At 50.8% G+C, this 17286-nt stretch overlaps 1 protein-coding gene across 11 annotated transcripts in view; it reads right to left on the bottom strand.

Annotated features, from left to right (window-relative positions):
• The window catches only part of shank1 (SH3 and multiple ankyrin repeat domains 1), a 127465-nt gene that overhangs the window by 5713 nt on the left and 104466 nt on the right, over positions 1–17286 (bottom strand). For 4 of the 11 annotated variants that reach the window (XR_008756066.1, XR_008756067.1, XM_055898046.1 and 1 more), the window contains 10 exons: positions 14320–14402; positions 14008–14132; positions 13737–13872; positions 13561–13641; positions 10228–10254; positions 10057–10113; positions 9415–9533; positions 8906–9014; positions 4614–8193; positions 162–1058 (listed from right to left, as the gene is read on the bottom strand). Coding sequence is in view for 3 of the 11 variants with exons in the window: in XM_055898046.1 (XP_055754021.1) it covers positions 162–1058; positions 4614–8193; positions 8906–9014; positions 9415–9533; positions 10057–10113; positions 10228–10254; positions 13561–13641; positions 13737–13872; positions 14008–14132; positions 14320–14402 (5214 nt within the window). In the remaining 8 variants the exon portion in view is untranslated. Of the gene's footprint in view, positions 1–161; positions 8194–8905; positions 9015–9414; positions 9534–10056; positions 10114–10227; positions 10255–13560; positions 13642–13736; positions 13873–14007; positions 14133–14319; positions 14403–17286 lie in introns of those variants that run through there. The other 7 variants (XM_055898048.1, XR_008756070.1, XR_008756068.1 and 4 more) reach the window with 7 other exon arrangements.

Here is a 17286-nt window from a genome sequence, read left to right as displayed (position 1 = left end):
AGAGAGATAGAGGAGATAGAGAGGACAGAGACAGGAGGCAGAAGTTTACAACATGGCATAGGATTTGTTTTATCTTTGTTTATTTTACAAGACAGGCCTATCTCTGTACTCTTATCCTCTCACCCTGCTCCCTCTCACCTATCCATCGCTCTTCCCCTTACCTGTCAGACACTCTCTTCAGAGCACGTTCGATGTTCATGCGGTGTCCGACGCGCGTCACCCCCAGGTCCAGATAGTCCTCCTTGGTGAGGGAGGGCAGGTGAGTGCCGTCGATCTCGTTGTCCAGGAAATGCTCCCTGTGCTCGCCCAGGTTCAGGTATCCCAGCCAATCAGCCACGTCGTATTTGGTCCAATAAGGCAGTGGCTTGGAGGCAAAGGGCTTGGAGGGGGACGGGGGAGGGAGGTGGGGGTAGCTCAGGCAGGGGGGAGCGGGGAGAGGGTGCAGGGGAGGGGATGAGCTACCAGATAAAAAGTGGGTGGGGGAGAGGGAGCGAGAAACCAACAGGGAGGCGTTTGGTGGAGGAGGGGCGTCAGAGGGGGCGAAGAGAGGAGGGGAGGGGGAGAAGTAGGGGTCCCCCATGTGGTTAGCGGGCGAGGGCGGGGTCATAGAGCCACGGAGCTCGTAGAGGCTGCTGTAGAGGGGTGTGGTGGGGAGGAGGGGGAGGGAGGAGGGGCGGGGGGGACCCAGTTTGGGCCTCTCTGAGGGGGAGATGAGGGGACTGGGAGCTCTCCTACGCTGCAGGTGGTGGGACTCTGCCTTCCTAGACTCTCTACTTGGAATGAACTGGAACTCCAAGGCTTTGGTGCGATACACAGGCCGGTGTTTAGGGGAGGTGGGATAAGGGGAGTAGGTGGGGGAGGACAGGGGGGAGTGGGAGCGTGGAGGGGGCTGTACGGCAGCCACAGGGGGCTGGGGGGACGGAGGACGGTTCCAGTTGGGGTACTGGGAGGAAGGGGTGGGGGACAGGGACAGGGCGGGCTGGGAGTGGTGGATAGGGGAGGGGGACAGGGAACGAACTGAGGGGGGACTCAGGGCCGAGGCGGAGTCTTCTGAAAACCTAGGGACAGAAAAGAAGGAATGACAATGACACATACTGTACCTACGGTACATAGAGGGATTATTCATAACACATTACCCAACCTCACCACCACTATTCATAACACATTAACCTCACCACCACTATTCATAACACATTACCCAACCTCACCACCACTATTCATAACACATTAACCTCACCACCACTATTCATAACACATTACCCAACCTCACCACCACTATTCATAACACATTAACCTCACCACCACTATTCATAACACGTTACCCAACCTCACCACCACTATTCATAACACGTTACCCAACCTCACCACCACTATTCATAACACATTAACCTCACCACCACTATTCATAACACATTACCCAACCTCACCACCACTATTCATAACACATTACCCAACCTCACCACCACTATTCATAACACGTTACTCAACCTCACCACCACTATTCATAACACGTTACCCAACCTCACCACCACTATTCATAACACATTACCCAACCTCACCACCACTATTCATAACACGTTACCCAACCTCACCACCACTATTCATAACACGTTACCCAACCTCACCACCACTATTCATAACACATTACCCAACCTCACCACCACTATTCATAACACATTACCCAACCTCACCACCACTATTCATAACACATTAACCTCACCACCACTATTCATAACACGTTACCCAACCTCACCACCACTATTCATAACACATTACCCAACCTCACCACCACTATTCATAACACATTAACCTCACCACCACTATTCATAACACATTAACCTCACCACCACTATTCATAACACATTAACCTCACCACCACTATTCATAACACGTTACCCAACCTCACCACCACTATTCATAACACGTTACCCAACCTCACCACCACTATTCATAACACGTTACCCAACCTCACCACCACTATTCATAACACATTACCCAACCTCACCACCACTATTCATAACACGTTACCCAACCTCACCACCACTATTCATAACACGTTACCCAACCTCACCACCACTATTCATAACACGTTACCCAACCTCACCACCACTATTCATAACACGTTACCCAACCTCACCACCACTATTCATAACACGTTACCCAACCTCACCACCACTTTTCATAACACATTACCCTCACCACCACTATTCATAACACATTACCCAACCTCACCACCACTATTCATAACACGTTACCCAACCTCACCACCACTATTCATAACACCTTACCCAACCTCACCACCACTATTCATAACACGTTACCCAACCTCACCACCACTATTCATAACACGTTACCCAACCTCACCACCACTATTCATAACACCTTACCCAACCTCACCACCACTATTCATAACACATTACCCAACCTCACCACCACTATTCATAACACGTTACCCAACCTCACCACCACTATTCATAACACATTACCCAACCTCACCACCACTATTCATAACACGTTACCCAACCTCACCACCACTATTCATAACACGTTACCCAACCTCACCACCACTATTCATAACACGTTACCCAACCTCACCACCACTATTCATAACACGTTACCCAACCTCACCACCACTATTCATAACACGTTACCCAACCTCACCACCACTATTCATAACACGTTACCCAACCTCACCACCACTATTCATAACACGTTACCCAACCTCACCACCACTATTCATAACACATTACCCAACCTCACCACCACTATTCATAACACGTTACCCAACCTCACCACCACTATTCATAACACGTTACCCAACCTCACCACCACTATTCATAACACGTTACCCAACCTCACCACCACTATTCATAACACATTACCCAACCTCACCACCACTATTCATAACACATTACCCAACCTCACCACCACTATTCATAACACGTTACCCAACCTCACCACCACTATTCATAACACGTTACCCAACCTCACCACCACTATTCATAACACATTACCCAACCTCACCACCACTATTCATAACACATTAACCTCACCACCACTATTCATAACACGTTACCCAACCTCACCACCACTATTCATAACACCTTACCCAACCTCACCACCACTATTCATAACACATTACCCAACCTCACCACCACTATTCATAACACGTTACCCAACCTCACCACCACTATTCATAACACATTACCCAACCTCACCACCACTATTCATAACACGTTACCCAACCTCACCACCACTATTCATAACACGTTACCCAACCTCACCACCACTATTCATAACACGTTACCCAACCTCACCACCACTATTCATAACACGTTACCCAACCTCACCACCACTATTCATAACACGTTACCCAACCTCACCACCACTATTCATAACACGTTACCCAACCTCACCACCACTATTCATAACACGTTACCCAACCTCACCACCACTATTCATAACACATTACCCAACCTCACCACCACTATTCATAACACGTTACCCAACCTCACCACCACTATTCATAACACGTTACCCAACCTCACCACCACTATTCATAACACGTTACCCAACCTCACCACCACTATTCATAACACATTACCCAACCTCACCACCACTATTCATAACACGTTACCCAACCTCACCACCACTATTCATAACACGTTACCCAACCTCACCACCACTATTCATAACACGTTACCCAACCTCACCACCACTATTCATAACACGTTACCCAACCTCACCACCACTATTCATAACACGTTACCCAACCTCACCACCACTATTCATAACACGTTACCCAACCTCACCACCACTATTCATAACACATTACCCAACCTCACCACCACTTTTCATAACACGTTACCCAACCTCACCACCACTATTCATAACACATTACCCAACCTCACCACCACTATTCATAACACATTACCCAACCTCACCACCACTATTCACTAGTAGGCTACACCTGAAGACGGACATTGTTAGATTGGCTATCAATATGATGCTCAGGATGTTAACAGCAGCTAATTGCTATTAAAGTTGTGCTGAGTAGACGGGAACTTGCTTTTCTTTTCTCTGGCTGTTGAAACACAGGCAGTAAATTGAAGTAAGGGAAATGTTTCATGTCCAGTCAAACAGACAGTGTGTGAGAAAGGAGGAGTGCAATTACCTGTTTCTGGTAGAGAGACATAAAGCAGACGGAGACAAAAGCGTGGGACATAAAAATGGGGAAGAATTTACATAGTAAAACACACTCACTCACTCACCCATTCCCACAAAATACACAAGTAGCGCCAGGACAAGAGATCGCTGTGTGATTGATGTTTACAACACAGGAGGTTGGTGGGACCTTAATTGGGGAGGATGGGCTCGTGGTAACTGCTGGAGCGGAATCAGTGGAATGGTATCAAACACATGGCTTGACTCCATTCCAGACATTATTATGAGCCGTCCTCCCCTCAGCAGCCTCCACTGGTGTACAAGTAAAACATGCAGGCCTTTGTACTGAAATCTATGGTCTACTGAAGATAATATAACAGTAGTCATTTTACCTGTATCAACACACACAACCTCATCAAATATCCTCGAACATATCATAGAGAGTGTACCTGTGTCTACTTAGCGATCTCTGGCTCCCTCTCTGCTGCAGTTTGTTGCTGAGCTCATTGATGATGCTGGCCTTCATGCTGGACATGGGGGGGTACAGCCTCCGGCCCTCCAGGTAGGTCCCCTGGTCCCCTACTAACTGACCCTCTGACCCCCACAGAGGCTTCATCTCAGGGGTCCGGGGCCGGTCAAAGTAAGGTGACGTGGGACGCCCCAAATTCTGTGTCATCCCATAACCCTCCCGTCCTCCATCGTCCTCCTCCTCTCCTTCCTCCTCCTCCTCTTCCTCATCCTCCCTCCGTCTGTGTGACTGGAAGGAGGGCGGGGCGGTACTGGTCTCTCTGCGTAGTTCGGCCGCGCGGCCCCCCTCCCTGAACCTGCCTGATTTGGGGTAGGTAGAGACGGCGGCCGTGGCGTTGTGCATGTCAAATGTCTGTCCATCCAGGTAGCTCATGTACGACTCCAGGAGGTCTGCTCCTCCCGCCCTGTCTCCCTCCCCTCCTCCCTCCCTCCCTCTCTCCAGCCTCTCTTCCAGCCTCTCTCTGGCTCCTCCGCTCATGGCCAGGATGTTGTCCAGGTGGTGGTCACTGCTGCTGCGGCTGTCCAGCTCCTCTATCCCAGAGTCCACCACCGTCTCCTGGGACTCACCTGCCTTGGCTGTGGGGTGAGGGTGGTGCTCCCCTATCCTGCGGCCGGCCGCTGTAGAACCAGAAGGGGCTGGGTGTGTACTGTCCTGGTGGGGCTGGACTGAGGTCCTCGTGGTGGTGGCAGCGGTGGTGGTGGTGGTGGTGGTGGTGGTACAGGGAGCGGTGGAGGTCAGGGCTGCAGAGCCCCGGAAGGGGCCAGAGGAGGCTGCGGTGGAGGAGATGGGAGGGGGACCACGGTAAGATGGGGGCCCTGCAATGGAGTGGGGAGGAGGGGTGGGGGATGAGCTCCTATGGATGGTGGAGGGGCGACCCTGGGTGGGGGAGGAGCGACCCTGGGTGGGGGAGGAGCGACCCTGGGTGGGGGAGAAGCGACCTTTGGGAGGAGGAGTGGGGGAGGAACGCCCATGGGAAGGGGAGGAGCGCCCGGTGTGCGTGCTGTTGTAGAGGTGGTGAGAGTGGGTCATGGCAAGGGAGGGTCTGTGAAAGGAGCTGGGTGGGGGTGGGGGGGAGACAGAGGAGGGAGGCGGGGGTCCTGTGGGCTGGAGGCTGGAGGGTGAGGGTGGAGGAAGGGGGTTGGGTGATGTCTGAGTGGGGGAGTTTCCTGACTGGGTCAGGTTGGCCACCTCACTGTCATAGGAGGTAAGGCTGGAGGTGGTGGAGTCCCCCGCCTGTGGGGAGGGTAGGGGGGTGTGGGCCGGGAACCCACTGATAAACATGTCTTTTGGGGGGGGTGGTGGGGGAGGAGGGGGAGGCGGTGGGGGCTGCTGCTGGCGGGAGGCCAGGTTGTTGATAATGGCGCGGTGTGTGTAACCTGACATTCCACCCCGGTCAAAGCTGTTGGCAAACTCCAGCGGAGGGGGCAGTGGGTCCGCAAACACAAACTCATCATCCACATCCACCGAGGGGGCAGGGGGCGGCAGAACCATGAGGCCACTGCCCCCAGAACCCCCTCCCCCCTGAGGGTGAGACGGGGCGGCTGTAGCGGGGGGAGATGGAGGGGTGAGAGACAGGATGTAGCCTGCCTCGCTCTCCATCCTCAGAAAAGAGGCCTGGCGAGGCTGCTGGGACGACAGCTGAGGGGGCTGCTGGGTAGGGGTTGTCTGCTGCCTCATGTACCCCTCTCTGTCCCGCTCTCTTTCTCTCGACCTCTCCCTCTCTCTCGACCTCTCCCTCTCTCTCTGTCTTTCCTCCCTGTAGGTGGTTTGGTAGTGCTGGGACTGGTAGTGATGCGTGTGGACTGTTTTGTCCTCAGAGAAGCGCACCCTCAGCCCCTCTCTGGCCCCGCCACCCTCCCTCTCCCGCTCCCCTCCTCCCCCCTCCTCGCCCCAGCCTGCACCCCTGAGGATCCTGGGGGAGGGGGGTCGGCCAGTGGAGGAGGTGGTGGCGGCTAGGGAGGAGGAGGTGACCAGGTAGGAGGAGCTGGAGGAATGGGTGGCTGAGGAAGCCGGCGTGGGGGAGGTGGCCTGGGAGGGGAATGCCACCACACTGGACATCTGTCGTACAAACTGGTGCTCGGTCCCTCTCTCCCTCCTCATTCTGCCGTCGTCCTTCAGGGCCCGCTCCCTGGCAGCCAGGGCCAGGCCCAGGGGGGACGAGGGGTCCAGGACCTTTCCTGTCAGGGGGTGGATGAAGGTGGTGCCAGAGGGGACCTGCTGCCGGCTTGACGACCCGTAGAAGTCAGCCGGAACAGACTTGGGCTGGTAGTCTGGAGCCGGGGAGGAGTACTCTGGCAGGCCGAAGGCAGGGGGCATGCTGCGGGTGTGGTGGATGAAGGTGTCCCCAGAGAACATGCCCTCGTCGATGGACTTGGAGGGCCGGAGGCGTGGGGAGGGGCCACCGGGCTGGGGGCTGAACTGCTGCTGCTGGGAGGCCTGAGTCCTGCCTGCCCCTCCACCTCCTCCCCCCCCTGGCCCCACCTCCTCCTCGGCAGACATGAAGATGGAGGCGCTCTTCCTGCGGGCCTCATGGAAGCGTTCCCTGTCCCGGCGGGCTGCGCCCACGATGGCCGCCCCAAACTGGCTGGTGAAGTCACTATCCTGGCCTCGGAGGGAGGGCGGTGGAGGGGCCGGAATGGAGGGGGGAGCAGGGGGTTGCGGGGCTGGGGTGGAAGGGGGTCCGTGGAGGGGTTGGGTTCTGTCAGTCTCCCCTGGTGGGGTGGGCTCAGCCTCCACACTGCTGCCCTGGCTGCTGCGGCCACTGCCACTGCTGATGGAGGGGGCCTTGACTATGATGGTGGGGATGGGGATGGAGCTCTTCTCCACTGGGGCCTTGCCCCCCAGCGTGCCCTGGCCAGCCCGCAGGTCCTCCACCTTGGACTGCTTCACCAGAGGGCCCTTCCCTCTCCGCGCCCCCCCTCCTTTAGGTACCCCCTCTCCAGCCCCCACAGCCGCACTGCGGTCTGCCCTCTGCTGCTGGCTCTGGGTGGTCTGCTGCTGCTGGGGCATCACTGTGGCACTGCCTGAAGGTGGGGCGGCGTTACTGTAGCCCCTCCTTAGACCTGCAGCCTTGCCCCCCCCCACTCCTCCTCCCCCTCCTGATCCAACAGGCTCCCCTGGGTAGCCCCCTTTCCTAGAGGCAGTCCTGCTCTGAGCGGAGTGGGCGGGGGCATTAGAGTACTGATGCGTGTGGTCCACCCCTCCTCCTCCAGCGCCGGTACTGGACCCCCCTGCCCTTTCGCGGCCCGCGTGGGTGAAGTGCACAGACTGAGAGTAGAGCTGGTAGTGGGCTGCCGTGGAAGTGGACTGGGACACGGCCACCGAGGGCTGCTGGGAAGACTTGCCCCCTCTCCAGCCCAGGGGTGGGGCGGAGGAGAAGGGGGGGTCTGGCGGGGCGGTGGTGGGGGGCGGGGGGATGTCATCTGGGCCGGGAACCGAGAGACTTCGGGCAAACTTCATGGCTGGAGGATTGAGATGGGACTTCTCCTCTTCAGTCACCCCTGCAGTACACCACAGACAGAGATACAAGAGAGGAATGAAAAGGACTGATGCGAGAGAGAGGGACTGAGGTATAGGAATGGAGGATAGAGACAGAGCAGAGTGAGAAGAGGGGCGAGGGACAGGGTAGAGGAATGGTACAGAGAAAATACTGCTCGAACAAAAGAACAGATGATTAATGTGGGAGGCTGTCTGTCTGTCTTTGTAACTGCCTGCCTGTCTGTCTAATTGTCAGGCGGTCCTCTCATTCATCTGTAAGTCTGTCTGTCCTCTAGCAGAGATGATGACCAGCAATATCATTCTGTATGTACTGGTAAAAGTACAGCAACGGTCATTTGCCAACAGGGTGTGATGTTATACCGCCTTTTACTTGGCGAGTCACAGGAGAAGTCCATCGTCTTTAGCTGTGTCACATTGAACCACAGTTCCAGCTTCTGTGATGAACAGCTCCCAGAAACAGTGTATCAGCCTACAAACATTTTAGTACAGTACAACACATATAATACTGCTATACTCCACAGCAGAAGCATACTACAACATGAACCAGAGTAGCATGTATGTAAACTGCAGGACAGAGACAGAACAGGTAGACTAGAAGCACAAGGTATGCTACAGCTGCAGACAGTGTGTTACAGCACAGGCCTTTAAGAGTCTAGAGGACAGACAGACAGGCCGGCCAGAGGGCTGGCCAGACAGACAGAGAGACAGCCTCACCGATGGATTTCTGTCGCAGCATACCGTGTGGAGGGGCGTGGCCTGATGTGAACTGGGCGCGGTCATAGCCCAGCCCTGTCATCCCCATTTCTGATTGGTCGTAATTTGGCTGCACCGCAAGAGAGGGAAGAGGGAGCAGAGGACAATGTTCAGAAAGAATATAACTTACATAACAAAATAAACTTTGCAGACTGTGGTACTGTGGTACAGTAAGTGAATAAAATAGCTTCACTATTCATGAAAGAGCTGTGAATTACTTGTAAAATAGTTCATATCTAGTAGTATAGTAGCTTAGGCAGTCAAACCAATCTTATTTGTATGGGTGTTGCATCAAGCTAACCCACTGAATGACATGGTGTAGCATCTCCTAAAGATGTGGGTGTTACCATAGGAACACTACAGGACAAACTGTTCCTCTCAACCCCATGACAGGGGATCGCACTAGTGAACACGAGCGCTCTCACACACACACGCGCGCCAGCACACACGCAACGCCGACACATACACACCTCATTGGCGTAAAAGGAGCCCCGGCTCCTGTCTCTCCTTCCCCCCTGACCCCGCGTCCCTTGCCCCTCATTGGTGCTGATTGTCTGTTGAGCTGCTGCCAGGATCTCATCTAGCTTATCTGAGAGACAGTGAGAAAGAGAGAGAGATGGAGAGAGACAGAGAGAGAGAGATGGATAGCGAGAGACGGAGACAGAGAGAGATGGAGATGGAGAGAGATGGAGAGAGACAGAGAGATGGAGAGAGACAGAGAGATGGAGAGAGAGAGATGGAGAGAGAGAGACGGAGAGAGAGAGAGAGACGGAGAGAGAGAGAAAGAGAGAGAGAGGGAGAGAGATGGACCGATAGAGAGAGAGGGGGGAGAAAGACGGAGAGAGACAGACGGAGAGAGGGAGAGAGATGGACCGATAGAGAGAGGGGGGAGAAAGACGGAGAGAGAGAGAGCGAGAGAAAGAAGGTATTAAGGTTAAAGAAGAGGATGCGACAGAGTGGAGGAGGGAAAGGGTGAGGGAGAGGAGAGAGGGTCAAATCAGGCCAACAAACACTCCACCACACATCCACCCACTGAGGGGGAATTTATTGATATGTGAAAAATAAAGCCCGGCTATTCCCCTGATGCTGTACATGCATATGAAGTCTCTTACTCAAAGCCATCTGATAGACTGTCCTCTTCTTCTCTGTAACTTGTGAAGACTCGAATTCTGAAAGGATATGGAAAAACCCAGTAAGCTGACTGAGCGCTAACTGGCTAGCAGAGACGTTTGCAGTTTTAACAGATAAAAACACAAAGCATAAAAAGAGTTTGTGATTTGTACCTGATTTTTTTTTCCAGGGGGTAGCAGCTGAGGACAAGGCAAAGGCAGACGTTAACTTTGGCACTTGAGTTACTGTAACACCATCACTTGAGTTACTGTAACACCATCACTTGAGTTACTGTAACACCATCACTTGAGTTACTGTAACACCATCACTTGAGTTACTGTAACACCATCACTTGAGTTACTGTAACACCATCATAGTAAGTAATACTTATATTCCTATGTGTGCTGCAATCAGAAATGTCTGTGTTCTCTTTGTGACACACACACACACACACACACACACACACACACACACACACACACACACACACACACACACACACACACACACACACACACACACACACACACACACACACACACACACACACACACACACACAAATCTCTCACCTCTCTCCACTGTGACGCGTCCCCACCAGGGAAGTGCAGTGAGTTGAGAGGAAAGACAGAGGTTTAAACAGAGTAGGGGAGCGTGAGTAGACCACAGGGTTCTACAGGCGGGTTTAGAGAGGGGTTCAAACAGCCCCCTGTGACTGGGAGCTTGTGTATTGTGGGGACCACGTTTTTAGAGGTGGTGAGTGGTAGGAAAGTAGTCTGGTTAAGTGTTTTGTTAAAATGTCTTAAATGTTAGCTGAATTACGTTAGGGTCATTTCATTTCAGACACGCCAAATCATTCAGTTTAGAAAACAACACTGTGTGTAATAACTGTTGAACAACTTTCCAGTAAAAAGAAAGATAGCATACTGTCATTAGCCTTGTAATGGATGCTTAGGCTAGTGCTTTAGAATTGAAACGTGCTGTTAAAACAACGCTGAAGAACTCAGGTAAGTGTGTGATATCGTTTCCATGTTAATGCTGGCGCTATCTTGCAGTGTGACTTCCAGGTGAACTGGGACTCTGCACCAAACATAGAGGTGAGACAGTTTAATGGGCATTGTCAGAGGTAGCTATATTAATTCATGGCATTAGAATAAGCATATGGCACGGGCTGATATGGCTCCATCACACATTCTGCTCCTGAAACCTTGCTTTAGGGAACGCGCATATGGAATGAGGAGCAGAAGTTGATCCATAAAGAACAGTTGCAGGACAGACTTTTGTATGAAAAGAGATCTTTATAGCATATGTTTGTTTATGAAGATTAAATGAAACAAATATATCTACTGTGTGGTTATACATTAAATATGGAGAGTATAGCTGCATTATCACCCTGGACATGGGTCATGTATGTGTGGGGTTATACAGTATATATACTGCTATTACAGCATTAAGGTTTGTGTAGTAGTGGGACGAGGGGTTGTAACATTAGTGTAGTGTAGGTTTGGGATGTTCCATACTATAGGGGTAGTGATCATTGGTTTACAGGTGGGGGGAGATCAGGGCAGGGCAGGGTCTGTGGGGGCGGCTGCTCATGCTGTGTGTCAATCAGTCAGTCAGGGGTTTGGACCACAGAGAGGGGTGATGAGGTGATAGGTGGGTTGGACCACAGAGAGGGGTGATGAGGGGATAGTCAGGGGTTTGGACCACAGAGAGGGGTGATGAGGTGATAGTCAGGTGGGGGTTGGACCACAGAGAGGGGATAGTCAGGGAGGTTGGACCACAGAGAGGGGTGATGAGGGGATAGTCAGGGGGGTTGGACCACAGAGAGGGGTGATGAGGGGATAGTCAGGGGGGTTGGACCACAGAGAGGGGTGATGAGGGGATAGTCAGGGGGGTTGGACCACAGAGAGGGGTGATGAGGGGATAGTCAGGGGGGTTGGACCACAGAGAGGGGTGATGGGGGGATAGTCAGGGGTTTGGACCACAGAGAGGGGTGATGGGGAGATAGTCAGGGGTTTGGACCACAGAGAGGGGATAGTCAGGGGGGTTGGACCACAGAGAGGGGTGATGAGGGGATAGTCAGGGGGGTTGGACCACAGAGAGGGGTGATGAGGGGATAGTCAGGGGCGTTGGACCACAGAGAGGGGTGATGAGAGGATAGTCAGGGGTTTGGACCACAGAGAGGGGTGATGAGGGGATAGTCAGGGGTTTGGACCACAGAGAGGGGATAGTCAGGGGGGTTGGACCACAGAGAGGGGTGATGAGGGGATAGTCAGGGGGGTTGGACCACAGAGAGGGGTGATGAGGGGATAGTCAGGGGGGTTGGACCACAGAGAGGGGTGATGAGGGGATAGTCAGGGGTTTGGACCACAGAGAGGGGTGATGAGGGGATAGTCAGGGGTTTGGACCACAGAGAGGGGTGATGAGGGGATAGTCAGGGGTACAGTAAGTTAGTAGTTACCCAACCATCTGGATCTTATCCTGGCTCTGCACTTCATGAGATAATAAGCAGTGTGTATTGAGGACAGGAGTAATGTCCCAGCAGACTGGCTTGTAAGGGAGAGTGACATGTGGGAGTGTTGGAATGAGCTGGAATCTGACCTAGGATCAGATAGGGAATACTCAGAGGCTCCCGCTTGCCTCTCATATTATCTGCTCCCATAAATCATCATCATGGGCAAAGTGAGCATGCTCAGTAGAGACCGCAGCAGCATCTACAGTAGTCTCCCTCCGAGTGACACCCACCCCCTGCAGTGTTACCCTGGCAACAACACACTCAGCCAGTGTAGGTGTTTGTGGAGACGTGGGACTGGTCTGGGGGTGCTAGGGTTATAGGGCTGGGGGGTGCAGGAGGTCAGGGGGTAAAGGGGGGCGCAGTGAGAAGGATCAGGGGGTGGGGTCATTGTTTGGGGGGTTACCTGTAGTGGGGGTGCTGGAAGTGACAGTGTGGAACCTCTGAAAGAACAGTGAAATGCATTGAGACTCTCATCCATGTTGATACCCTAACAATGCTGTCACCATTAAGGTTCTGACACCTTTCCCTGGACACTCAGACAGTACATGACAGTGTCACTTCTCTGCCTCTCTTGCTTCCCCTCCTTTTCTTCCCTCTGTCCATCACAGCATACCTCTCTGTGACTGTATCCCCTTTTTGCCTTTCTTTTCCCACTGGGCACACACTGGTTGAATCAACGTTTTTTCCACGTCATCTCAATAACATTACGTTGAATCAACGTGGAATAGACGTCCACGTCTGTGCACAGTGGGTTCTTTCCTCTCTCGCTTTTTTCACTTCATGCATCTTAAGCTCCACCCATCCCTCCTGTCTTTCACCTTCTCATCATTTCTCTCTATCTCCAGACATTCATCTCCTGATATACATTCCTCTGTATTCCTTCTAGATGCTCTTTCCCTCTCCGTATATTCCTGGTCTCCCTTTCCTCCTCTGTCCTTCTGTCTTTCCTGTCTCTACCCAGAACCCAACCCGTCTCCCCCATGTCTTACCCATCTCCTCCAGTTCTGAGGTCATGGATTTGGAGCGGAGAGCGATGGCCGGAGTGCTTAGTCTTTTACTCTGCTGGGGGACTGTGGAGAAAGGAAAGCATCATCATCCTCGTCCTCATACTCATCCTCGTCGCCATCATCGTTGTCCTAGTTCCAGACCCTGTGTTGTCTCTTACTTTTCTTTCTCTGGCCATCCTCCATGTCAGGGTTGCGTGTTACCATGACAACCTTGACCATGAGGGCGTTTCCACCTTGCCTGATCATGTTGACCACCTGCCTGTGTCCCACCTTCACCACATTCTGACCATTCACCTGAGAGGGGGGGGGGAAGAAGTAGAGGGGAAGAAGAAGAAGTCCATGTAATTGGTTAGAGAGGGTGATTTTTCATAATAACAGTCATTGTGAAGGATTCAACTACAGCTCTCATCATGCCCTAGCAGCACACACCTCAATGAGGAAGTCTCCCATTCTCAGACCGGCTCTCCAGGCCACGCCTCCTTCGTCGACAGACTCCAGGTACTGCAGTGCTGGGAAGGCTGGGGTGGGAGTGAACTCCTCGATGGGGGTCTGAGCTGAAGACAGAGATCAGAGGGGTCACCAACATTATGTCATAACCACTGTATATAACTAGACTGATGAAGCCGATGCAGCACAGTGAGACTGTCCAAGTGTGTTCATCTGTGTGTGTGTGCCTGTTAAAGGCCTGTCTGTATGTCTGACTGTCTATCTATCAACAGCTGATCGCACGTGTTTCCTTACCCTTGGCTCCTCTCAGCACAAAGCCAAAACCCTCACTGTCTTTTTTCTGCAGAAGCACTGTCTTCTCCTTGATGATGTAGTCACTAAGAGAGAGGACAAAGAGAGATGGGGAGAGACACTTAGCGATAACATGAGATACATTAAAAAAAGGAGTGGAAAAAGGGGACAGCAGGAAGAAGAGAAAGAGAGAGAGAGGTAGGAGATAGGTATCCCCCTGCATACATGCACACTGCACCAGGAGGGAGCCTTAATCCTGGGAGAGAGAGGGAGGTGGGAGGGGTCAGGGACCTTCTGAAATGAGGGCACATTTTTTAAGCACATGAATGAATACATTTAACTGACTCTGCCTTGACTCGGCTCCCCAGAGCTGGGCAGTGGGTTTTGTATTTCCTGTGTTCTCTCGGGTCAGGGGTCAGCTGAGGACATAATGCACCAGACCAGGGGCTCGCTTGGCAGCCTTGTGTCGGCGACTGGGCGAGGTACAGTAAGATTGCGCTGGGTTGGCTGACAGAAAGACCAGAGATGTTGTTCCAGAACCTCACTCTCTAAGATGCTAGGCTATATATGATGATGGCGGTTGCCTGAGCAACAAGCTACTGGACGTAGGATCTAGCTGGTGTAACATAGAGAGGTCTGACTACACTGGAAGAGAGAAATGTATGCACAGCTAGGTGCTCTGATGACACAGACGTAGTCATTCAAAGAAGAAGAAGAACCCTCACATGTAGAGCCAATAAAGAGGTCAGGTTATGTTTGTCCGCCTCGCTAAAATAGCCTCATGAATAAACAGGGGATAATGAGTATGGGAGATGACGATAATTGGCAGTTTCCAGTTGCTATCTAACTATAGTACATGGAGCTATCATGGAAAGACCACAGAAGAAGTGAGAATACCCACAAGCACCTGCATGTCAGCCACTTGATCCCCTTTTGGAAGACCTAGTTTAGGTAGTTAACCAGTCATCCAAACATTCAACCACATATAATGTCACTGAGTTAGTTAACCAGTCATCCAATGATTCAACCAGCTGTCAGCATACTGTTTACCTTTAATAATGTTTACATACTGTATGTTGCTTGACTGTTTTTCTTCCCTTCTTCTTCTTACCCATGCCGTCCCCTCCACTGGCATAGCAACTCGCATAGCAACTCACTTAAATACAGTCATTTGCCAGCATGAACCAATGAACACCACACAATCATAGACTGCATCCATCTGTAATGACAACTTCCTCATAATTGAGCCTAGTGCACCACTGTTGACCAGAGATGAATGGGATCTATATGGGGAATAAGGTGTAATTTGGAACCCGGCACACCTAGGGGATTGGTTTGTTAGGTTGGTTATGTTCCTCACACGAACATTCCTCTGGACTGCAGCCCAGTGGTATCTATACTGACACAAGCTCCCCTGTCATCAAGTCTGTCACCAACTCAAGGTTGTGCATACCGTAATAACACCACACAATCATCTAACCATGTTCCTCCAATATACGCATCTCCAACATACATACCTACTGTATCTCCAATGTAACTGATCCATGCAACACAATCTATAAGTTAGAGCTGGGGGATTTGGACAAAAATCCCTATCGCGATAAATGACCTGAATTGATGCGATAACGATAAATAGAATGATACGTTTATAACATTAATGTGCACCACAGTTTATAACATTAATTAATGTGCACCACAGTTTATAACATTAATTAATGTGCACCACAGTTTATAACATTAATTAAAGTGCACCACAGTTTATAACATGAATGTAAACCACAGTTTATAACATTAATTAAAGTGCACCACAGTTTATAACATGAATGTGCACCACAGTTTATAACATTAATTAAAGTGCACCACAGTTTATAACATGAATGTGCACCACAGTTTATAACATTAATTAAAGTGCACCACAGTTTATAACATGAATGTAAACCACAGTTTATAACATTAATTAAAGTGCACCACAGTTTATAACATTAATTAAAGTGCACCACAGTTTATAACATGAATGTGCACCACAGTTTATAACATGAATGTGCACCACAGTTTATAACATTATTGTGCACCACAGTTTATAACATTAATTAAAGTGCACCACAGTTTATAACATGAATGTGCACCACAGTTTATAACATGAATGTGCACCACAGTTTATAACATGAATGTGCACCACAGTTTATAACATTATTGTGCACCACAGTTTATAACATTAATTAAAGTGCACCACAGTTTATAACATGAATGTGCACCACAGTTTATAACATGAATGTGCACCACAGTTTATAACTATTATCCTTTAAACTACTACTACTAGTTTGATGGTTGTCCCATTAACAATCACCCATATTAGCAAACTTATTTCATTTCAAACTTCAATCAATCAATCAAATGTATTTATAAAGCCCTTCTTACATCAGCTGATGTCACCAAGTGCTGTACAGAAACCCAGCCTAGAACCCCAAACAGCAATGCAGGTGGAGAAGCACGTGTAGAACTTCACATTTCTCTAGTATGGGATACTTATCGTAATGAACGGTAACAGCAAAGTTATCGGTATGGTCGGTGTGGATCATTTTGGGTTTATGGTCCCAGCTCTGCTAGAAGTATTGGTAACATCATCTAGAAGCATAACAAGAGGGACTGCTACCCATGGCACGGCATGCACCCCTCAAACCACTTCTCATTCTCTTATACCATTTCAGTGCTGTGACATGCACACTAATGTTTGTACACATACACAGGGACACGCATTGATAACACACACACGTACACACACCATATGCAGACACAGTTGAAGCAGAGCCACTAGCGGGAATACATGTTATAGATCTGCCTCCTATACCTTGTTCTCAATCAACAACAGCTCACAGACCGTCACACACAGAAACCCACAAACACGACACACACACGCATTCTGCAGATGAGAGAATCAGCAATTATCAGACAGTTGTGTCGGTACTGTGT

This window comes from Salvelinus fontinalis, chromosome 34, assembly GCF_029448725.1.
Source record: "Salvelinus fontinalis isolate EN_2023a chromosome 34, ASM2944872v1, whole genome shotgun sequence".
NCBI lineage: Eukaryota > Metazoa > Chordata > Actinopteri > Salmoniformes > Salmonidae > Salvelinus > Salvelinus fontinalis.
Note: the sequence above shows the minus strand (reverse complement) of the source record. Positions and strands in the feature narration are given on the sequence as shown.